Genomic DNA, 23,345 nt, shown 5'->3' on the forward strand with positions numbered 1-23,345 from the left:
GAGCAACATAACATTCGCGAAGAATAATATTCTACGCCACAAGGAGGAGAATAAACAATAAACTCGTACTGATCGTTCTTCGTGATCCATGGATTCCAAAGGACTATTGTTAGAATTTCGGTACAGGACTATTGTTGGAATTTCCCAAAGTCTATCTCCGTCCTAGCGGCAGGATCGCAAAAAAAAAAAAAAACGTGAACGGTGTTTGGCGTTGCGTGACGTAAACTTCGCGCCCCGACGCGGTTCCAGTTTCTGTTTTGATTCGGTTCGGCGAAAGCTGCCCTAGAAGTATCGCTCGGTCCTCGTCTGGCAGCCCACGGTGAATTGGTGGGAGAAGGACGGAGAGAGGGAGTCGTAGGGCTAACCAGAGAGTGGGATTTGGTGCGAGCGCGGAGAGAGGGATGGCGGAACTGTCAGTGCTACATCGGTTCTCTCCACGTAAGGACGAGCCACGAGGTATCACCTGCGAATTACCTCTCGCCGAGAGCACCTTCTCTGAGCCAGGTGAGTGCCGTTTTAACCTCCCCCGCGCGATTAGTAGCCGCCGCACCCCGGTCCGGTTCGAATCGATAGCTTGCCGGTGCATTGTGCAATGCCGGTTTGTAAACACGAGTGTCCATCCTTCGAGTTTGAGATTGTGCGACAGTTGACGTCGAAAGTCCATGTTTCGTTAACATCTGGCCTGAGCAAATATTTACTGGTTTCTAGTAATATCTTCAAAAGAAAAATGGATCGTTCACTTCCGAACGACACACGTACTCGTCGTTCGTGAATCATGTCCTTCGAAGAAGTTTTTATACATTTTTGGTAAATTTCGTAGATTCTCAAACTGCGGATACGTTAGGCTCCTAGTAATATTTAGAAAAGCAAACGGGTACGTTCGTTCTTTACGAATCGTTTACTTTTAGAATTTCGTAATCATTTAGTCTGCAGATACTGTTAGGCTCGTGCAGTATTTTCTAAAAAAAAAAAAAGAAAGAAAACAAGAATTGTTCACTTCCAGAATTCTATATACTCGTCCTTCTTTTGGAAGAAGGTAAGGAAATGTTTGTAAATTTTGTAACGGTCAGAAGCATAGGAGGATTGAAATTTCATGGAAATCTAGACTGCGAATACCGTCGGACCCTCAATTATATATATAAAGAAAAAAAAAAAAGACTTCACTTTCAGAGACCGTATATAATGAGTCTCTGTCCACTTTTAAAGGGAGTTGAGGAGACCCGAGAGTCGTTAATTGGGCAACTTTCAAGTTTATTTGCCCCCAGAGCTTTCTTTTATTAAAAAGAAAAAACTGTTTATTTTCCCCTAATGTGTCTTGTTTGTTGGTTTTCATTGCTTATAATGTCGAGGATGCTTTTTTACCTGAAGAGATCCTTGCAAGGGGTCGAGACGTTGTATAACATTTACGACAATAGGAAGAACCTCTCGATCTTAGTTTCTTTTCTTCGAATCTCTGGCATCTTTGCCAACCATAGAAAGGATTGATCCGGAGCCAAGTAAACTTGCTGAGATCCCTCGTGCCACGAATAAAAAAAACTGTATGAAACGTTCAATCAAAAATACACAATTCAGCTTCTTGCAACAGTGGATATAAACGAAAGTCTAGATTACTCTAAAATACTTTCTCGAAATTGTAGTAACAAGCGAAACTTTCGAAATGTCCATTCGTCGATTGTTAATTAATATTTCTTAATCGAGACCTTTTAATTAAAAACCCGTTTAAAAAATTATTAAAACAAAGTTGTGCCGTACGTTTCATGACTACATTAATAGAATATATAAAATGTAACGTTTTAAATAGAATATTCCCATAGACAACTCCGTTTTCCCGATCTATTCAAAAAGTACCCTCTCGACAGTTGTTGTATTCGAAAGCATCGAAAGAAATCTGAGTCAGCACGCGATTCGCCAATGGCGTCGTTCCTCGAGTTCGCAAAAGCGATCCTCTCGAACGCACATCGTAAATATACACTCGTAGCGAGATACGCGCCCACGAGGACGTACTCGAGTGCATCGTTCGCACGCGTGTGCCTCTCGGGAATACCTGGCAGCGATGCTTAAACGACGCACACCGTAACCGAACCGTCTGCAAACGCGTTTAATTGCCTATCGCATCGACTCTTAACCCTTCGAGTCGTGCTCAAATTACAGATGTACATATAATATGTCATTACTTCTATTTTTGTTTCTACATTTATATAATCGATGGCTTGCTGTTAAAAATTGCCAATTACTCGATAACGTATCGGTAGGTCCGTAATTAATTCAACACCTTGTTCAAACGATTAAAGGGAACCTCCATCTTTTTTATCAGATTCGAGCCAATCTCGAAAATCGCAATACAATTTTGTTCAACGTTAATCTTTCATTTTTACGTATAAAGTTTTCAATTGTAATTTTGAACGTGACCATCTCGAAACAACTACCTCGACTACCTTTCGCTGCGTTGATCCGATGCTCCCTTAAATAAATATTTACTACACATGTGTCCTGGTGCGAACTACCGCGTCTCTCGACTCCTTTATCAATTAAATTGTATCCAACCGAGCCATCGCGTTACTTCAGCCTGTATTTTAAGCGAACCCTTCATTTTCGATATCTATCACCTAATTAACTTTCGGACATTTTGGCCACGGACGACACGCGTCTTCGGCGATGCTTCACCGAGTTAAAACTCTGTGAAAATGTTTGCGAATCCCGCAGATGCCGGGGAACAGCGTGACGATGATTTAACGGTCGGTTCGTACGCGCGTAACGGTGCAATTAGGTAGCTACATTTCGAGATTGCTCGGTCGTTCAGAGCCGGTCCTCGGTCTTCCTATCTTTCATCTCGACTCGCATAAACCAGACGCGTGGCAGACGCGATTCTCTCCGGTTCTCCGCGTCCTCCATTGTCCGGACTTCACACCGGTCTGCGTTTTTTCTCGACCGAGCGTTTCCTACAGCTTCGGTCCCCCGTCTCTCTTTTTACTCGCGCATCCCGACGGAGAATCGCCTGCAACACTTGCATGCCAGTCACTCGGTCAGTCGAGGTATCTTTAGATCCCGGAAATCATTATTTTCTTCGTTCATATTGCGCTCGGTTGTCCACATCATCGAGGATCCTGAAATTCCGAGTAGGGCCACTCGATGGTTTGCTACCACTCAGTCGTCGATCGGTTTCTCGAGGTTGTCGTTGGAATAAAATTTGATGACATTGAACGATAGGCGAACTTGAAGCATTTCAGAGCTCGAAGGTCGGAGGAGATTATAATCTTGGCTTTGGCTCCAATTGGTAAATTATGAGTACTTGTTTACCTCTTGCAACTAGTTCGAGTCCTTTTATGATGTCAATAGAAGGGTGATCTGTTAAATTATAGTTTACAGAACCTTCGAGACGCTAAGTATTTCGTATGTGTATATATGTTGGATGCTAGGATAAGAATTAGGTTGACGAAGTGGGCTTTTCTAAATCACGAATGACGATAAAGTTAGATGACGTCTGCTTTATCTTTCTTCGCTTCATACTTGAAAATTCTGGGAGGATTCGAAGCAAGCATACTGAAATTATTCTTCATCCCGTTGATAGTAAATTATATAGACCTTTCCTCTTTTCGATTCGTATTTAAAAATTTTGATAGAATTCAAACGTACTGAATTATTCTTCGTTCTTCTGACGGCAAATGAAGTAGACTACTTCTCTCCTCTTCGATTCATATTCAAAAATTTTGATAGAATTCAAAGCAAGCATACTGAATTATTCTCCTGATAGTAAATAAAATAGACTTCTCGTTTTAAAGTCATCCTTGGAAACCCATAACTGTTCCAATGCAATCAGTACAAGCATAAAAAAATGAAAACAGTTGAAGGGAACAAGTACGTACGACACTCGTTGTTAGCCTGCAGAAGTTTATGTATTTATAGAAATATGAGAAACTGTATGATACGCACAGATTGAAAAATGTATACGTACGACACTCGTTGTTAGCCTGCAGAAGTTTATGTATTTATAGAAATATGAGAAAATGTATGATATGCACAGGTTGAAAAATGTATAAAGTGTCGGTAATAAAGTACATGTTACACTGTTTAGAAAACACGTGTGTATTCTGCAGACATATGAACTTGCGTAAACATTCGTAATCTACTCGCATTATTTGTATTCTCGAACAGGAACCTGCAGAAGTATCTATTCTAAATTGCCAACAATTCTCAATAGCAAAAGAACTTGATCAGAAAAAAGGGTTACCCTTCTAATCTCTGGTCTGCTTTCTATTTCGTACGGTGTACTCGGAATTTGCATGGGAACGCGAGCATATTTCACTTTCTCTGACCGAGTAACTGGTTTAGCTTGGATTAACTTTCTGGTTGGAATAGGACAATAGGTCTCGTGTTATTTCGCGGTTATCGAGCAGCCTTCGATCGGATTAAATTAGGGTAATTAGGGGAGAATTAGGAAGCGACCAGGTTAATGGATTAATTAACAGTGGGAGAATAAGATTAACGATGTCATGCGACGGCAGGAACGTTTTCTGGTCGCTTTGGGCAATCACGTGCGTGCCGTATGCGAATGCGTGGTTAATTGCACACGCGACGCACGAGCGTTGCGTTTACTGTGTTTACGCGTACGTGCTCTCAGTAGTCGTTGAAAATGGCAAACGGGTCGTACGCTCGTCGCTCGTGTCTTTAAAAGTCTCCCGAAGTTTATGGTGAGTTACATTCGAGATATTTTAATCCTCGTAAATAATGGAGCAATGGCAAATTGTATTAATTATTATCTATAATTTAAAAAGTATTTAAAAAGTATCTGATAACGCACAGAAAATTAATTACATTATTATTTTTATTCCTAATATTTATTGAAATTTCGTATGCTGTTTGATTATAAGCAAAAACTTAACTGTTTGAACAACATTTTTATTCAATTAGTATCTTATGTATTATCACGTACTTTTGAAATTTCCTTTTAAATTAATCTTCAAATACTTGACCCAAAAACCGAACTCTAAGAGTAGATGACACTTTATTTTACTTACTTGCACGGAACAATTGATAAATTAAAAAGGTATTGTATTGAAAAAAAATTATCTCAGTCATTCGGCATTTTTATTAGTTTACCATTTTTTTTTTTGACACGATTCGATCAAAAGCAAGACAAAAAAGATAATGAAATTCGGAAAACAAGAAATAGAACGAAAATAGCTGTAATAATAGTAAACGTGGACCTTAAGGTATTAGGAGTATTGAAGATCGATGCGTCGATAAAAAAAAATCTGATACAGCGCAAGGTGTTAATTTTCCAGTCGCACCTGAGAATCGAGTTCGAAAAAGTATCGAATTCCAATGTAAATGACCGCGTGTTTCTCGTTTAATTATAGAATAGAAGTCGTGTACCTGAAGCGACCGAATTCATGGGAGCAGCGTATGGTAATCCTAGCGAGGTAAATTTTAGTTAAACTATAAATAATCCCGGCAATAAGAAGCCAAGAGCATCGTCGAATACCTGGGTCAGCGGACGTTCTGGTTTAGGCGACCAAATTTAAATATGTGGGTTCTCTCGTCGTGAAATTTCTTCTAATTCGGCCGCTTTGGTCAGGAATCGTTCAATTTAGAAGCTGAAATTAGCTTTCGCTTCTGGTAAATTCGGTATTTGTCGATTTCATCCGAAGTTCTTTTGTCGAAATATCGTTAGATCGTGTAGCAAAATTCGTATACTAGAGATTCGACCAGTCGAGTGAACTACTTCAAAGCTAGAATCGTTCAACAATAAGACGCGATAAATAGTCATCTTATGCGAGACTAAGGTTTCATCGATATTTATTTATTTATACACAAACTGATTTGTACAGTTTGTTACAATTTACCTTTGCGTCGGAGTTGTTTTCGAAATTTACAAATGCTACAAGTGAATTTTCTAAATTAATATCCGTGAAGAATTTATTACGACGGATGTAAAATAATCATTTGAAGTCGAGAATTGAAAAGTAATGACACGTATATACATATTTTTTTTTTTTTTAATTAATTCTTTATATCCACATTAATCGCTTAAATGTTGACTCTATACAGCTGATCAATTCTGTGTCGCAGTTATCGACAAAGATTCATTTATTTAAAACGTTTTAACAGCAATGAAACTTTAATATAAAATTTCAATAAATCCAAGAAAGTAACATGACGAAATTTTTATGTCAAATATTCCACAACGTGTTATTTGAACTCTGCCGGATAAATTTTCACGCGATCTTTGTGATCCATATTCGAATTAGCTGATCACGCGAATAAATAAAGAGTACGAATGGAGACGCGTGTTTAGCATCAAACGGTTGGATGTTCTCGGTACTTTCTCCCTAAACGGATCGAGGTGCTGTAATTCCACCTCTGATGACACGAACGAGTTTCCAGCGTTCTGGGAATATTGAAATCGAATGGCAGAGAAGTCGTTTCGCGCGGTTCTTAACCATAGAAGACTTGTCAGAATTGCGTCACGGTGCCGTGACTCACGATAGCCGCTGGCCTAAAAACGCTATTGCGACGACAAACGATACGACGAGTTAATAATTTCCTGCAGGGACCGTCGTCAAGGACTAGCACAGCGACTATGACTACAGTGCACATCAAATGAGCGATCCTTTTATGCCACGAAAATGACAAATGACAGTATCGTTCTCTATGCCTCGTGATTCGTGTTTTAATATCCATATATCGACTTTAAATTCCGCACGGAAAAGTAATTGCGGTACTCCCGAAATCGAAATGTGCCGATCGCAAAGGGTTAAATTCTCCATCCGTATCTGTGGAAGCATGAATTTGCATCGAGACTTTCAGTTTAGAGACTTTCAGTTGAGACTTTCAGTTATAATTCTGTTCGGAGAAGTAATTGCAATACTCCCAAAATCGAAATGTGCCGATCGCAAAGGGTTGAATTCTTCATCCGTGACTGTGGAAACACGAATTTGCATCGAGACTTTCAGTTTAAAGACTTTCAGTTATAATTCTGTTCGGAGAAGTAATTGCGGTACTCCGAAAATCGAAATGTGCCGATCGAAAAGGGTTAAATTCTCCATCCGTGTCTGTGGAAACACGAATTTGCATCGAGACTTTCAGTTTAGAGACTCTCAGTTGAGACTTTCAGTTATAATTCCGTTCGGAGAAGTAATTGCAGTACTCCCAAAATCGAAATGTGCCGATCGCAAAGGGTTAAATTCTCCATCCGTGTCTGTGGAAACACGAATTTGCATCGAGACTTTCAGTTTAACCCCTTTGACCGCCCTTCGCTCGTGAAGTACCACGAGTCTCACACGTCGTTGTATATCAAAGGGTTAATAATAAATGCAATAAGATCTCAGTTCGTTCTATCGACGATGCTTCCTGGATTAGGTTCGAGGATCTTCTCCACCTGATCTCAGAGGTGCGAATTCTCCCCGCATGTCTCGGTTACCAAATATTGTAATTGCAATCGCCGTGGGGAGAACGTACAACGTGGGTGCGACGATCGCACGTATCGTACCGTTGTTTCTCATTCGAGCGTTCCTTCCGGACAAAGATCGAATGCTTTCAGCGGTGGGTGGATCGCCAACGAGTGGGCGCGTTCAACTTTACCGCGATTACGTTTCCTCGTCCGATCGTTTTCGTGCTCCCTTCGTCCGCGGTCATTCGAGTACTTGACCCTGGCGATAGTTGGAACATCGGCTAAATGTTGCAGGTAGCGTCGCTTAGGCACTCAGGTATTTGAACTGCGCGAGGAACTCCACCGTTTCGAATCGATACGAATTTTTTGGAGGAATGTTAGAGGTAACTCAGAAAATCGAGATGGTTGTGTTATTTTAATTGCAATGCTAGTATATTCTGTCACGAACCATGACGAACGACATGTCGTAATAGTTAGAAAAATCACAAGCATACGGGATTCGAATAAAAATCTCGGTATGCAGAAATATATTTTTGCGTCGGATAGATATGGCATTTTGTATTAATTCTTGTCGTTTATTCTTCGAGCAATAACCTTTTGCTTCTAGTAATCAGTATTCCAACTATAGCTGGGACTATTTAAATAGTTAAATAATAAAACCTGTCGTTTAGATGATTTTTATAACAAGCTAAAAAGTACCGGGTATTTAATTGCGCGAGGCTTCTGCATCCAGGATTTGCGTGCACGGTGAACGCACCAGACTGTATCCAAAGTAATAACCAGCGTTCAGTCACCGCCTGCAGGAACCCTGCTTGAAAGAGTCCCTGTAAAAATATTTTAATTGACCCAAACGTTGAAAGCATCTGCCTCTGCAACCTCGACAACACCTGTGTATACGAAACAAAAGCACCCTAAAAATTCGAGTAATCCCCGATCGCAATTCGTGGCTTACCGCGCTGGAATTCATGAATCCGTGAGATTCGTGAATCGTATTCTTGACTTGTTTCAGAGAAAACGGAGCGTCGATTGGTCGCAGCACGATCAGAGTTTAATCAACCATGGCAACGCCACAGGCCTCCTCTCGCCTCGAGTTGCTGCAGGTATGTGCAAACTTTCCGCTTCTCTCATAATGTTACTTATTCGAAGGATCTGGTTCGGAAAACGAGAATTAACATCTAAAACAAACCGAGATAGATAGATAGATAGATACTTTTTCTTTTAAGTTTAACGCGAGTTAGACACGTTCACCCTGCACACATTATACGAGCAGTTGCGGATGTATTTATAATATTAGAGTTGCGCATAAATTCCGTGGATTACGTTCGACTGGTGCTAGAAAATGATATATTGCTATTTACGTATCGAGTGTTTTTAATATACAATTGATCAATTCGCATCGAAACACGTGTATAACAGATAGTTAAGCACCGAAACTTATGAAACTTATACACACACTTAATAAGTTCAATCTATTTTTTAATTTATTTTGAACTGACAAACCACATTTCTTCTGCTTATATAATGATTGCTCGGATTGTATAGAATGAGTCTCTGGAATATCTCGACTACATTCGAGCATGCTACCGTGTTGGCTCCCTGCTGTTTTTATAGCCTTCCTATATATTTCTTACACCGAGTACATAACTGGGCAACTCGCTGCTTAAACCTCGCGCCAGGAGATCAATGATCGGACGTCTATAGGCTTGCGTTGAGATGGAAGGTGGTTATTTTTAGCGCTCGATGCGAAGATAAGCAAATGAACATTGCTCGGGAACTAAATAAAAGGAAGACGATATAATTTAACTGGATAGAATAGGTTACATATGTGTATTTCAATTAAAATTTCTTTTTTAACCCGCGACGCGTAAGACTGGGTCACTTTTGACCCTCGGTAAAATTCCGCGTCTACAGTTCCAAGAGCAAATTTCCTTGCCACGTTTTTATCGTTACACCGTAAACTGCATTTTTCAATTATTGTTTCTTAAAAATGTGACGAGGACGAGGTTCGGAATGTTTATGATTGGTAATTAGCTATTGCGAAATACGAACTAGAAGGAAAGAAGGAACTTACAACTTCGTTCGATTAACGAGATAAAATCTCAACTCTGACAAAAAAAATAGTAGGGGCTAGAACTGAGCCGTGACTAAATTACGTAGAAATATTTCGATATCCTGTGTAAAGACTCGCGTAAAGCTTGATGCAGTGCTGTTATTATATCAGGAGATATTAAAACAGGGTTACAGTGCACATGGAATGGAATGGCGCGTATTCGTGGGACATTCTTCTATGAAACGATTAAATCGATGCGCTCCTAATGAAAGGAACTTGCATGGCATGAACTTAGCCTTTAATTATGTGGGAACGAAAAGTTTCTCGAGCATCCGGTGGGTTAGTAACTTGAAGACTGTTTACGAGTACATTCGTATGGGCAGAATAGGGGACACCGGATAAACCAAATAAAGCATAGATGAACAAAGGATAAGCGGATAAAGCGTTGGTAGTTGAAGCATAAATAAATAAAGCATAGATAAACAAAGCATAAATAGATAGAGCATTGACATATAAAGCATAGGTAGATAAAGCATGGATAGGCAAAGCACACTTATCCAAAGCATAGGTAGTTAAAACATAGGTAGATAAAGCGCGGATAGATAAAGGACGCGTGTAATTTCGCACGGAGCACAAACACCACCTTTCTTAGAACGTCCCTGAAAGCGTTCTCCAAAGAAAGCAGCAGCGACGTCGGTAAAAGCTGGAAAATCGCGCGCCACATAGAGAATCGAGCCGTGGAATATTTGTTTCGATTACCTAACTGCGTTTACGGCGTACGCGATCGCCTCGTAAGAGTCCTTGCCAGTCCCGTAATCTTGAAATGCTCGCGCGAGCTGGTTAAGGCGGTGTTGTATCGCGTTCTCCTTTGGCCCACGTACGTGCGCGTCGACCGAACGCATATATGGCATCTTGTTCTTGGCTCGTGTACACGTAGCTAACGACCCACGTACAGATGTACCCAAAATCGACGAGCGCAGCCCATATGTTCGCAAGTGGCCACCCTTGTCTTCGGCCCCTAGCGCAGGTGATTTGTCAGCATGCGGTTTAGACGCGGAAAATCAACGGGACCGTTCGATATTCACGCCGAAAGCAGAGCCGGGATGCCATTTTGGAGAACCGAGCGCGTCTGAATTTGGTGCAGAATCTCGAATCGGTGTTGTCGAGAACATTTCTTGAATCTTCAAGTATTTTTGTTGGTGTAAATTATACATATTCGGTGAAAATATTGAATTTCCATGGAACGGTCATCTTCTTGCGTAGTTTCCTGTAGAGCATCGGTAATTCGTCTAGTATTTGGTTGTCCCGGGTGTTTCTTTCGCGAGTTGCACTCCATTATTTGATGCGGTCGTGTTTATATAAATAGACAATCTAATTTCATAGATATTCATTGTAATAGTTCATTGTAATAGTTCATTGTAATAGTAACGGAGCAAAATGAATCGTGCAGAATTCAGTAATGTAACGTAAAACATCAGATATCGTGCATGTGTATTACTTATTAATAAAGCGAAAGAATCTTTTGGGCGACCTAATATAAATAGACTATAAATAGACAAACAGTAACCTAATCACGCATAATTAATCCGAGGACACCTAAGGAAACACTTCGTGCATCAAAAACCGCATACGGAGCCCAAATTATCCTGGTGCGCGTCGCGACCGGAATTCCAGTTACGAGTACCTCGACGAATAGTATAACAAAGTCGAGACCGAAACCACGAGTAACAGAAGCGCGAGCCTAAAGGCCGGGCCTTGAATCGAGGGAAGAATGAAGCGGACATCGCGGTGTAGCGAGAAAAGAGTATCAAAGGGATCGAAAGAGTACGGTGGACGCTTGGCTTGTCAACCGCGACCGGTTACCAAGACCCCGTAACTATAATAATGTGACGTCATTTCCTTCGTCTTCGGACCGTAATTCGACGTACCCTGCACCTTCTTCTAGCCGTAGATAGCGATCATCCGCTTTGTTCTTGACCCCAGCGTAGTTTCGTATCGAACGAGTGGATTGCTGAATGTTCGAAGATTTTTCGAGCAATGAAATCGTTGCTTAGCTTCTTTATTTCGCGAAGTTGTTAGGTATCTTAAATAGTCTTTGAAAATCAAAAATCCTTACATAGTCTCGATCACCAATCTCGACTAGTGTTCATTTATTAACGCGATGAACTATTATTATTATTATTATCGAAAGAAAATCGGTTCAACGAAAGTTACGTGACAGCATGAGAATCATAAATCGAAGAAAACGAGATCTTCCTAGAATATCGATGAAGACATTTCGAACGCGAATCTCGAATTATTCGAAACTCGAATCGATCGCGATCGCGTTTACATAATTTTTTGTTTTATCGCTACGCCTATCGACATTCTTCATCGCAGTCTTGACTTGTCGTTGAAATAATGACTTGGTTAGAATCCAGTGGATTCTGGAAGTGTCGTGGAACGATTTTCGTGGGTGGACAAGCAGGAAAAGGTTTTCTTCATTCTTTCGATACGTAAATAACGTGCAAAACGTCTGCATATCGAGACCAAGCCCAACGTGGGCTGTTTCTTACCGTTTTTCAGCTACCCACGTTGGCCTAAATTTCACGGCGCGTTCCTTTTATCCTTTGATCCTCGTAATCGACGTCTCGACGGATACTCGGATACGAAATTGACCTGAGTGGTGTAGAAGTAGTGCATTCCATCTAATCGTGCAAGGATAGTTAAATTACCGGTGTCCACCGTAATTGCACGATTATATCGACTAACAATCGGAGGATGTCGCAAATTAAATTTAACATTTTGTGAGTAGTAAGGAGATTTAATATAATTTTTAATCGGTTCAACTGTTGGCTAGAAAATATATAAACTATTTTCAATACTACTAAACAAAATTACTTGTTAGTTCGTGTGGGGTGTAAATTATATTATTTGAAAATACTAGACAAGGAATAATCGTTGAACAGCGATATATGTTGTAGTTCGCACAAAAGATTATTCATAGCAAATGCTTGAAATAGTCACCGTTCATTCGAACGCTCACTTCCACTCGTTTTCTCGATGAATTTCCGGCATGTTCGAAACTGACACGCTGATCTGTCAAGATATCGTCCTAGAGCACGTGAAAAGAAGTCGAATACCTCTGAAGCTATTAGTATTTAGTATTAGTGTTAGTATTAGTTATTATTAGCACACGACTATTCTAAATAAAAACTATTCAGCTGTACATTCGTTAGACCACATTTACTTTTTTCAACGAGTTATTGCGAAATTAAACATAGGAACAGTTCGTCGCAAGTTATCCAAACGAAAATAATTAAAAAATCCTCATGGAACATCGTCTCGGAGAAATGGAACCGATTTAACGTTTCATTGTACGACGAAATATAGGAATTTCAAGTAAAGAAATCGGTAGAATCAAACACAGAAACGTATCTCCTAAAGACGTCTGAAACGCAACGGAATATACAAATTGTCTGCCATTTGATTGAAAAATAGCAAAACAGGACAACGGAGCCACGAGAATCTCCCCGATTCTTCCAGAATATCAATCTGTGACCGATGCGCCGAAGCGTGGCGAAATATCGCCGCGGAAAACTAATTTTCGTGGCGGACAGGTGCGATGGATCGTTGTCTCGGTTTTCATCCGATGTCGCGTCCACCCCTCATCCTCCTCCTCCTCCTCCTCCTCCTCCTCTTCCATAAAAAGGAAATTGCATCTCGAAGATAGACAGCTCGTGTCCCCGTAAGTCGCGCGCGATGGCAACGACGAGAGCTGCTCGATAACGAGTCCTCGCCATAATTACCTCGCTTAACCGGCCAACTATCCCGCGAAATTACAATTACAAATCCGTGCGAGCCTCAACCAGCGTGGCGTCTCATCAATTATTTATACGGGATCACCGTTAACGCGGGCCCATGGAGGTCCTCCTTGCTCCGAACCCACATTTCTGATTTATCCACGTTTCAGCGCGAGTAGCACGCTTACCCGAGGCATTGCCGCGTTTTACTTTCCGAACTATCACGAGAGAATGGGAAGCTGCGGGTAAAAATTTCACGCGGGCATCTTGCATTTCTCGATGCTTCCGAGATTCTCGCGAGTCCGATACTGCGGACAGAAATTAGGGACCGAATTCTTTTTACTTGGACGTGTGTATGCTTGCTTGTGTTTGTTTCGCTTCGTGTGTCACAAGTGGTAATTGGGCAAAATGTAATTTTTGGTACGATAGGAAATAGCGGCGTTTCGATTTTTAACCAAATTTTGGTATATTTGGGTATGTGTCTATATTTGTTGGCTTATGGTTTCCTGAAGTGGTTCATTGATGACATTAAATTTTTTTAAATTTTGCATATACATATATATATAAATGTATATGCAAAATTTAAAAAAATTTAATGTCATCAATGAACCACTTCAGGATATATAAGACATAACAGAGACAGACAACCTACATATATATATGTATATAGACAACATATATATATATGAACGTGTATGTGTATGGTTGTCTGTCTCTGTTATGTCTTATATCGCAGGAGTGGACTATTAAAATATCGTGAAATTTACTCTGGCGACGTCTATGTATATGTATATAGAGCTACGCCATTGGTATCATTAAATTTCTGAAAAAGTTCCGCATGTATCACTTGTGAATAATTTTATTTTCACTATAAATTTCTTTTGTTTTTATCCTGAATTTTAATTGGGAGGAATAATCCTGAATAGAACAACCTAGTTACACGTTTTCTAACCATACATAGAAATGATGTGTAATCATCCAATTCCTTAGAGGACTGGAATATAACTTATATCTTGGGGAATACGTTTAATTGAAGGAACGTGACTTCGTGGCTAACTGTGCATGAAATTCTGTAGTTCTATTCGGGATTATATCGATCCCTTAACGAGCCAATTCGCCGAACAGATTTCAGGCAGTTTAGAATTGTTTACGAAGCAACGTTTAGCTGACAGATTGTTATCGATCCCTCTATGGAAAAATAACATCCTTTGGAAATGTTTCAAAAACACGTAATTCCGTTTCTTTAGAGCTGTAATCGAAATTGAGATGCCCGCTCTTAAATATAAATACAAATATGTGGATATCGTATTAAGAAGAAGAATATGGAACTTTTTTAGAGAAATTATTTTTTCATTTGTATTTAAGATATTATTGACGTACGCAGGCTAAATAACAGTTTACTCTACGCTACTGCACGCGTAATAATAAACAGGTGAGTCACGAGTGCAGAAGAAAAATCAGGAAACTTTCTTTCGACCTCGTGACTCATCCACTTATTGCGTGTCAGTAGTAACCAGTGTATTATACACACGTGTCAATTATAAATGAAAATTTAATTCCACCTAAACGATCCTTCGATCCTTTAACCGCAGATCGTCCGAGAAACGTTAAATTGCCGAGTGTTTCTTAACATGCATCGGCAACCGTACCGTTCCAGAGAAAATCTAACCCTGAGAGCTGTTATCTCTAAGCCGAGGGTGGTGAAGCCGGTGGAAAATGGGGCTACGCTTACCTAAGAACTTAATCGTAGATCACGATCCGCGGTTTCTCCCTCCATTCGGAAATATCTTGGCGAGCAGTTTCCAACGAGCCGGAGCTGAACGCAGCTTCTTTTCAACTTGTTCCGTACAAATGGTCGACGAGAAGAATCCTCTTAGAAACACGAAAGCGCCGTCGAAAGGAAAACATCTTTGCTTTCCACTCGTTTCAAGGAACGTAAGAAGGACTCGCCGGCGGTTAACTCGGATCGTTAGTGGCCCATAGCGAAGCATAATGTAACAATTAACCGTACTTTAGGTCCACTTCGACTTCCGTGAGCTATTCTTACTCGGCTTAAGTGCGTTACCTCGTGTCTTTCGTGTATTCTTGCGGGCACGGTTTCGAACGGTAAGAGAATGTCGAATCTCCTTTCGATAAATGCTGCCTAATTCAAGAAAATCTAAACCATGAAGAAATCGACATAAATTAGATATCGAGGAATTAGTGTGAAAATCTTTGGTGGATTTTATCTCGAATAACGATGATTTCGTTGAAGGATTCGAATAATTATTTTGTTACCTTTCAAGCAATACAGGCGAAGCTTATTTTGAAATTTCTGAACGCTTGAGGTATTTTGAAAGTCGAGATTTTTTCAAATACGTTCAAGTTCGATGCTAGAGCAAAAATCACGAAAAAGTGAGAATGAAATATTACTATATGAAAATGTTATAAATGTTAATTCGGAGTACCGAGTACCCTTTTATGTCAGCTCGCTGATATCCGTTCGAAGTAATTACACTGTCGACGCTGCACGTATCAGAATAGCGCATAATTGCAAATTATCCTCGAGCAATAATGACGTCATGATGTAGCGACTAGGCAGTGTAAACTCCAGGCAGTTTTTTGTTCTCTCGCACCTTCCAGGTTGGGAAGGTCAAGCGTGGGTATTAAGAAGTAAATGTATCGTTGTTATGGTGAAGCAATTTTGCGCGTTAACGTCGCCGTTCCACGCGAGAATGCACGTCCGATTTCCTGGAAACGAACCACCTGTTAAAGTAAGTGAAACTTGCTAAGTAAGTTAAACTAACTTTAACTGTACAAGAACAAAGACCGTCAATCTTCCCATCGATCTTCCCATCAATCTGTGGGAAGAAATGTCATATTACAAAGAGAATTGACATTAGAACTATGAACGGGCTCAGGCCTGGAATCTCGATCCGTTACGAAATTCCCGCCTTCGCGGCAGGACTCGATTTCAACGAAGAGTCGCGAAACTTTCTAAAAGCGAGCCACTTTGGTCGCGTGCGCGAATAACCAGAGTCGATAAAATTACTTTGCATCCGTGCACGCGCCATTGCCGTTGCACATCGGCGAATCGGTAGGCAGGAGCGTCGTCGGGGCTCCGTTAGAGACGCTTCTCTCGATCCCTGGTCCTCTTATTTACGGTAACGTGCCGCGAAATTGCGTTCGGCTGCGTTTACAACGCGCGACGTGTCCCTGTTTTGCATGCGAACGTAGCCCCATTCGCCATTTCGTACACTCGTAACGATTCGCCAGCTGTGCAACTTAGTCGCGATCGATGAAGCGTGTACGTTGGATACACCGATCCTGGTCGATTAATAAATTACTAGTACATTCAGGCACGGTGCAACGTTGCTTTGCGTAACTGGAGAACCTCTTGGCATTACAAGGAGAAGAGTTGTATACCCTGGCGGCGGTGTATCGGAGCAGGAAGAAATAACCCATGAGAAAATGTCCTTGGCACTGCCAGAGGCTACAGTTAAATGGGTCTTGAATTCCTCGATGAAAGAAATTGAGTAGAGAATGGTTTTTGTTCGGTGGTCGTCGAACCTTAAGTGGAATAAGCTAAAGAACCTTCGGTACGCTTGAGAGTTTTGCGCGCAACCCCGCTCGATTGTATTGGAAATACGGATATCACTTCGTGGTTTTTTTTTTATAAAGCAGCAGATACGACAAACTCCGACGAAAGAAATAGTTTCCCGAATATAAATTGAGTTTAGATATATTACGTGATGTGCAACGTGTTACTTAAAATATTCGGTCTTTCTTGCAAAGAAAGTGCCTTTGATATATTTTGCATCGATTCGTCGTGGTAAAATATATCAAAAAGTTCTTTTTCATTTTGCAATAGGACGTTTCTTTATCGAGATACGAGTAGTTGAAGCTTTTGTGGAAAAAACCACTTTTTGGATCATTTCAGTTTTTGACCTTTGGGCTGAAGGTCAAGGTCAAAATGACCACCATTGCAATCGCCAGGTCAAGGGCTATATATTATACATAATCAGTCCGATCAGAACGGTACACCATTTTCGTAAACCCAACCAACTTAATATCGATATCATACAACAGTACTCGTAAATTCATACATACTTACAACTAGTTACGACATCTCGGTAGATATAAAAATATGTACGTAAAAAGGCTCATCTCCCTGAGCTGTACTTTCCGGTAACGCCCAACACCAGACTCATCTTACATTATAAAATTGTTAATTTCTATACCTCAAACGATAAAACAGAGGAACATGGCCGCGTCAGGAAATACGTTGAGAGCACTTTTACTAATTTACTTTTATCATAATTACTTTTTCACTTCTACATCGCGCGGTGGAGTTTCTCCTAGAAACGAGTCGGTCGCGTGTTCCCCGTAGCGTTCAGAGCCGTGCGCGCATTACTTCATTACGGCGACATAATTAAACAATCCGACCAAAGGAAACCGCTTTGTCCTAGTGACGCCACTTTGACGTAACTATTCGGGTGAACTCGGTTATAATCACTTCCGCGGTCGTTCACCTTCCGCTTTGCGCGAGGTAACGTTATTTTTGTATAATTGTCGTTATAATACAGGAAATTTAATTGAATTTAAAAATTTCTCACAAAATTTCTCGTAAAAGTCAAAACTTGTCATTTTTGTAATCGACTCTGAATATTATTTTACTCTTACTTCCATTTAATTTCATTGTAAAACTCGTTGTTACGTTAAATAATTTACTTTAATTCAAAAAATATAACGAGTTCGTATACCAGAGGCATTGTGCTTATACGTAATTAAAATGACGGCGAACAACGAGCCACGCACGCAAGCTAGAAACGATATCAGTTCTGGTCTATTTAGTCGCCGGTTTGGTGCACGCAAAAGACCGAATTCGTCTATCTTTCATCTTAATCAGCCCACGCGTGGATTCATTAACGCGTACTGTACGTGTATCGCGGCACGCTCCTGACGAATTATGGCAACGGTTTTTGCACACTTTTCAATCGAGACCCATGCAACTCGGTGAAATGTCGAGCTTTCTACCTCGTGAATCGTTTTGTGGAACTAGTAGCTAATAGTAGCCTCGAACCTAAATAGAAATTTATTTCATTCTGCAAATATTATAACACGAACTTTACTTCCAATCTTTTTTTACATTCTACCACATTGCTTGCATTTTGTAGTTTCTCGCGCATTCAAATTTCCTGTAAATGCACAAAGATTCGCGGTCTACTTATTGTATAATATATTTGATAGAATACATCTGTACTATTGATATAGGCGCATTTTATTCTTAAAAAAAAAAAAAACAACTATCCCTTCTGAAATTCCCTTTATAAGAATACCTGTAATATTCTTTCGAACGAAAGTTAGAAGAAATCGGTCGAAAATAAATGTCAGCTGTGAAAATTGTTCAAATAATAAACACGTTACATATTTCTTAAAACTTAATGCCTGTGTACCTTAATGCCTATGTTTCCTTGCATAACGTTCTCTCGAACAAAAGTTACAACACTAAACGTCAGCAGTGATAATTGTTGAAATACCAAATACGTTACATACTTCTGAGAATGTAATTTAGAAAAATCAGGTTTCTAAAGATTATAGTCGTCGAAGCCTCGTACGATCTTCGCATCGAGCCACGAAGTTTTCGATCAGCCCTCGTACAATAATCCCGCGTTACTTTTCCAATGCCGTACCCCGTTCCATTTCCCAATTTCCATGTTCGCGAAATATCTCTTTCCGGCGACAGTGGTCCAACGTCGTTTCCACGACTCGTCGTCGCCGCTCGCCGTTCCTATCGATCACGCGACTTGTTGACCGAGCAATTCAGAGAAATAACATTCGTGCCGCGATATCCCATTGTCCGTCGGCCGTGCTAAACGAAAATGCAGAAATCCCGAGCGCGGGTTCGCGAGAAGGCAAGGGTTCGCCGTCGTTACGATGGTCGCCAGACCGAAAACCAATCATCTCGCACGACCGACGACGCACTCGAGGAACCTTGAACTCTGCACCCGACCGACGAAGTCGGAATTTCCACGTTCCACGGCCCGAATGCCTCGAATTCCCGTCGATTTCAACCCCCCCGTGAATTGCATTCGGAGAGTAAAAAAACGAGAGAGCGGACGGTACGGAGTTGGATCGCGACATTGGAACGTCGAGACGGTCGCTGTTGACCTTTTCGGGAAGCGTTTATCCCTTGATGTTGTTTCGGGTGTTCTCGGTAAGAAAATCCCTAGAGGGGATGTCCTTACGCAGATAAGTTTCCAGGGAGGTTATCATCTGATTTCGTTGTTTTAAGATTTTTCAGTAAGGAAATCCCGAGAGAGGACATCCTTACAACGCAGATAAGTTTCGGATAACGTTGTCCCTTGATGTTGTGCTTTAAGATTTCTCAGTAAGAACGTCCCTAGAGAAGATGTCCTTACGAACGCAGATAACTTTCAGACAAGTTTATCCCCTGATGTTGTTCTAAGCTTCGTTGGTAAAATGAATCACAAGAGAGAGAAATGTTCGTTACATTTAAAATGTTAATATTCGCGTCCCTTTCAGATTTATTTTATTTCGTTAGATCAAGCTCGTTTATAGGAAAAATCTGTAGAGGATGACTTTAGTTAATTGACAGTCAAGAACTTTATTGCGATACAATCTATCAAACTTCCAATGTCGTTAAATAATTTGATTCGTGAATTACTGTAATAATGTATATAGTATAAATTAAATATACATTTGACGAATTATTAAACGTTTTCTAGAAATGTGTAACATAGTTGCAACTTCACTTTCGGTAAATATAACTTCATTTTCAGTAGCTCCCGAAAAACTTGTCAAGGAAAAATTAGCATATTTGTATTCTAATGCACAATAGTCACAATTTTCTGTTCCGTCCCTTAAAAAGTTGCTTCGACCAAATGCTTTTTGCGAAAGGAGTAGAAAATTCCACTGCTTCGGTATGAAACTCATTATAGTGAAACATTCCGCACGATAACATTATTCAGGCCCCTTTTAGGTCTTCTAATTTCGTGAAAACGCTTGAACTTTCACGGCCAGAAGTGCTCGTCGTGGAATTCCACCGGAACATACAATTTTACGCGAATGGAACTTCACCCTGCCGCAGTTAGAAATTAAATTTAGAAATTAATTTCGTGGAATTTTAACGAAACGCGTGAACTACGCGTGGGATCGAGTAGATCCTGCCCGAGGGTACCTCGAACCTCGATACTCGAAGTTCGATCCAGTTAGAAGGGAATTCTAAACGATCGAGCTTGGGTCCACGCGACTTCTTTGAAATTCTCACTGCGTTCCGACGCATTCTTTTGACGATACACGAATAAATCGGAATTGGTAGCTGTCGTTCCATAGAAATCTATGTTAATGTGCATTTCTTCGGATGAAAATTTAATTTGACGATAATAACTCTGAAGCAATAATACATTAGGCGTAAATATATAAAATATTTTGAAGATGTTGCTAATCAAAGAAAAAGGTAATATAATGGAAAAAGTAATAATAGAGTAAACAGAAATTTCTTTACAACGTAAAAGCTTAAAGCTTTTCTTTAAATGTGTTCGTTAATGTACCCTAGAAATTACACTAGAAATTACACTAGAAATTTTTACTGAAATAGATGTTAAGCTGCTTAAATAAATTCGCTGTCGAAGCGTGTCAAGGTGAGAGTTCCCGAATGTCAACAGACAGAAATAAATGATGTGTATATTTCTGCTTTGTGTAGCGATCGAAACGAAACGAAGGGTTCAGTGGTGCGAGTGCCAGTACTAATTTGTTAAAGCAATTTGTTTCATTATCGAGAATCTTGATTTCCCACGAGTTCGACACAATTTCGGTACGTCACGTTTCTACGAATATCGACGTAGATTCGCCAGAGCCTTGGCGAGCTGTCCTGGATGTCCTCGAACCTATAAAACAGTTTGGAAGTCCATCTATTTTATTAAAACGCTCCCTGACACGACGGACATCGAATATTGACAGACTACCTCGTTTCTACGGGTCGAACGTCGGGAGTTAAAGGGAAGCAAGCGGTGAACACTTTCTGAAGACGGTAATAGCGTTGCCAAGCGTCAATCCTACGTATAAGACAAAGACCAAAGTTTTATGGTCTGAAACAAAAAAAAATTAATGTAATCACAATGTACAGAAATGATTAAAAATGGAAACGAATGAAAATTCCAATATCAATAATGATAACTTGGATACACAACAAAGATGATCGTATAATAAAATATACAAATCTAAAATCATAAAATAAGGTCCTTATCGTTAAGAAATATTTTTAAATAAAATACGTGTCCTTGAACATCTGCAAAGGAACAAATTTGAACTTGCAACATTTAAACAAGCACGACCTCGTTCGATAAGGTCTCCTCAACGGTAAGCTACGTTATAATGCATGGATAAACAAGTCGTGTAGTCGATTGACGTCACAATCGATTATTGGTATTTAAGAAATTCATATTTCTTTCGCGTGAGAATCAAACGTTCGTTGTTTAGGAATCGCATATTAAAGGTGAACATTCATTGTCGCGATGAAACCAACGCAGAGGCAAGCATAGTAATTTTCACTCAATAATCGTAATTCGTAGCAGATAGACCGTCATTATTCTAAGGGTAGGAAAGTCGCACATGCGCGTCGCTGAAACGCAGTCAAGTTAGGGTCGGTAACAACCGAGTTAAGTAGTTGTGATGGTAACCCTCGTAGTGCAGCTGTTCTATCATTCGATAGCGAGTTCACGAATCATCCTCGATTCATCCTTGCCGATGAATCAATATCGTTACCGACGAATTATCGCTAATGAAAGAGAGCCAAGGTACTGCGACCTAGACAGTTTCAAGTTCATTTGTCAACGAATAGAAGACACATGGCGAAGAATTCGCGTGTTATAAATCATCGATCAGCTGCTTGCTCTTCTGGAAGCTCTTCAGAACGAATACAACAGCTGGCAGAAAAGTCTGTAGACTTTAAGGTGTTTAAACAATTAACAGAATTTGGCATTAGTAATTTGTTCGAAATGCAAGCCTACAACTTTCACGATTATTATTAACTAAGTAAAGACACCATGAGGAATCGAAGACAGAGTCCCTGAAGGCTTCAAAACGTTCATCGACAGAATTTAATTCCAATTTCGAATAATTTTTAGAAAAAATCACAAAGGAAAAACACGATTGTTCCATTAAAGTTTGAAATTTCAAGTTTGCATAGTCTCATTCGCAAAAGTATACGAAGGAATTATTCGACGATGAGTATTGAACTTTCTATAGAGATGCAACACATCTCACGCGACAGTTGGTCGACGAATTTGACACACGAAGGATTAACGACGAAGAATTCACTGAATCGCAAAATTCTGTAGTCGTCGGGAACTTTCACAGAGTGAAGAGTACGAACTTGACACCTAGAAGGCCGACCTTCGAGCGAACGTCGTAATAACTCGCATCGCGTTCTGTGACCGCAGGTATACAGGGTGTTCGGCTACAGGTAGACTGTTTTTTAAGTAATAATTCTAGAAACCGAGACGATGTGAAAGTGAAAATGCCGAAATTCCGTTTGAGGCGTTGCTTCGGAATTGTTAATTAATAAATCCATGTATTTTCAATAATTAATAACTCTCACGCCAAGCCTCGAACGAAATTTCAACATTCTCGATTTTCACCTCAACCTGTACAGTTGAGAAACATCGGTTCGGAATTTTTATTCGACAATTGAAATGATTTATTACCAGTGCAAAGTTTCGTGCAGCGCATCGAACTCTGAGACAGATAGACAGTGCTTTGACTTTTATTTGCGCGGACATATGTCGGTTGAGAAAAACAATCGCCGTATGCAAAAGGACACGACACCGTTATTTTGTCGAAGCAATTTCCTCGAGAAAGAGACGCGCGAGTGCGCACGATGAAACGCAAAGAGGCAACGACGAAACGAAAGAAGCAAATCAAAAATGGGTCCATTCAATCGAAGGAGCTGGAAGCCCGCGGAGTCTCCATGGATATGAAAACGTCCTGGGCAGCTCAAGAGCTGACGTCCAAATACTCCAATCTGAACGACATGGTACTGTTTCCGAAGCTACTTCTTATATGCACGAGAGTTTTATTTCGAGCACTCATAAGACCGTATTGAATTGCATTATATATACAC

General features: G+C 40.3%; 1 protein-coding gene across 3 annotated transcripts in view; it reads left to right on the forward strand.

Annotated features, from left to right (window-relative positions):
- Window positions 1-417: 417 nt before the first annotated feature.
- Window positions 418-23,345, forward strand: part of LOC128888721 (serine-rich adhesin for platelets-like) — a 39,735-nt gene continuing 16,807 nt past the window's right edge. Inside the window, exons 1-2 of one of the 3 annotated variants that reach the window (XM_054145800.1) lie at window positions 418-504; window positions 8,400-8,490. In XM_054145800.1, the coding sequence (XP_054001775.1) occupies window positions 8,449-8,490 (42 nt within the window). In that variant the 5' untranslated portion in view covers window positions 418-504; window positions 8,400-8,448. Of the gene's footprint in view, window positions 505-8,399; window positions 8,491-22,385; window positions 23,259-23,345 lie in introns of those variants that run through there. The other 2 variants (XM_054145802.1, XM_054145799.1) reach the window with 2 other exon arrangements.

This window comes from Hylaeus anthracinus, unplaced genomic scaffold (genome assembly GCF_026225885.1).
Source record: "Hylaeus anthracinus isolate JK02 unplaced genomic scaffold, UHH_iyHylAnth1.0_haploid 11994, whole genome shotgun sequence".
NCBI classification, from domain to species: Eukaryota; Metazoa; Arthropoda; class Insecta; order Hymenoptera; family Colletidae; genus Hylaeus; species Hylaeus anthracinus.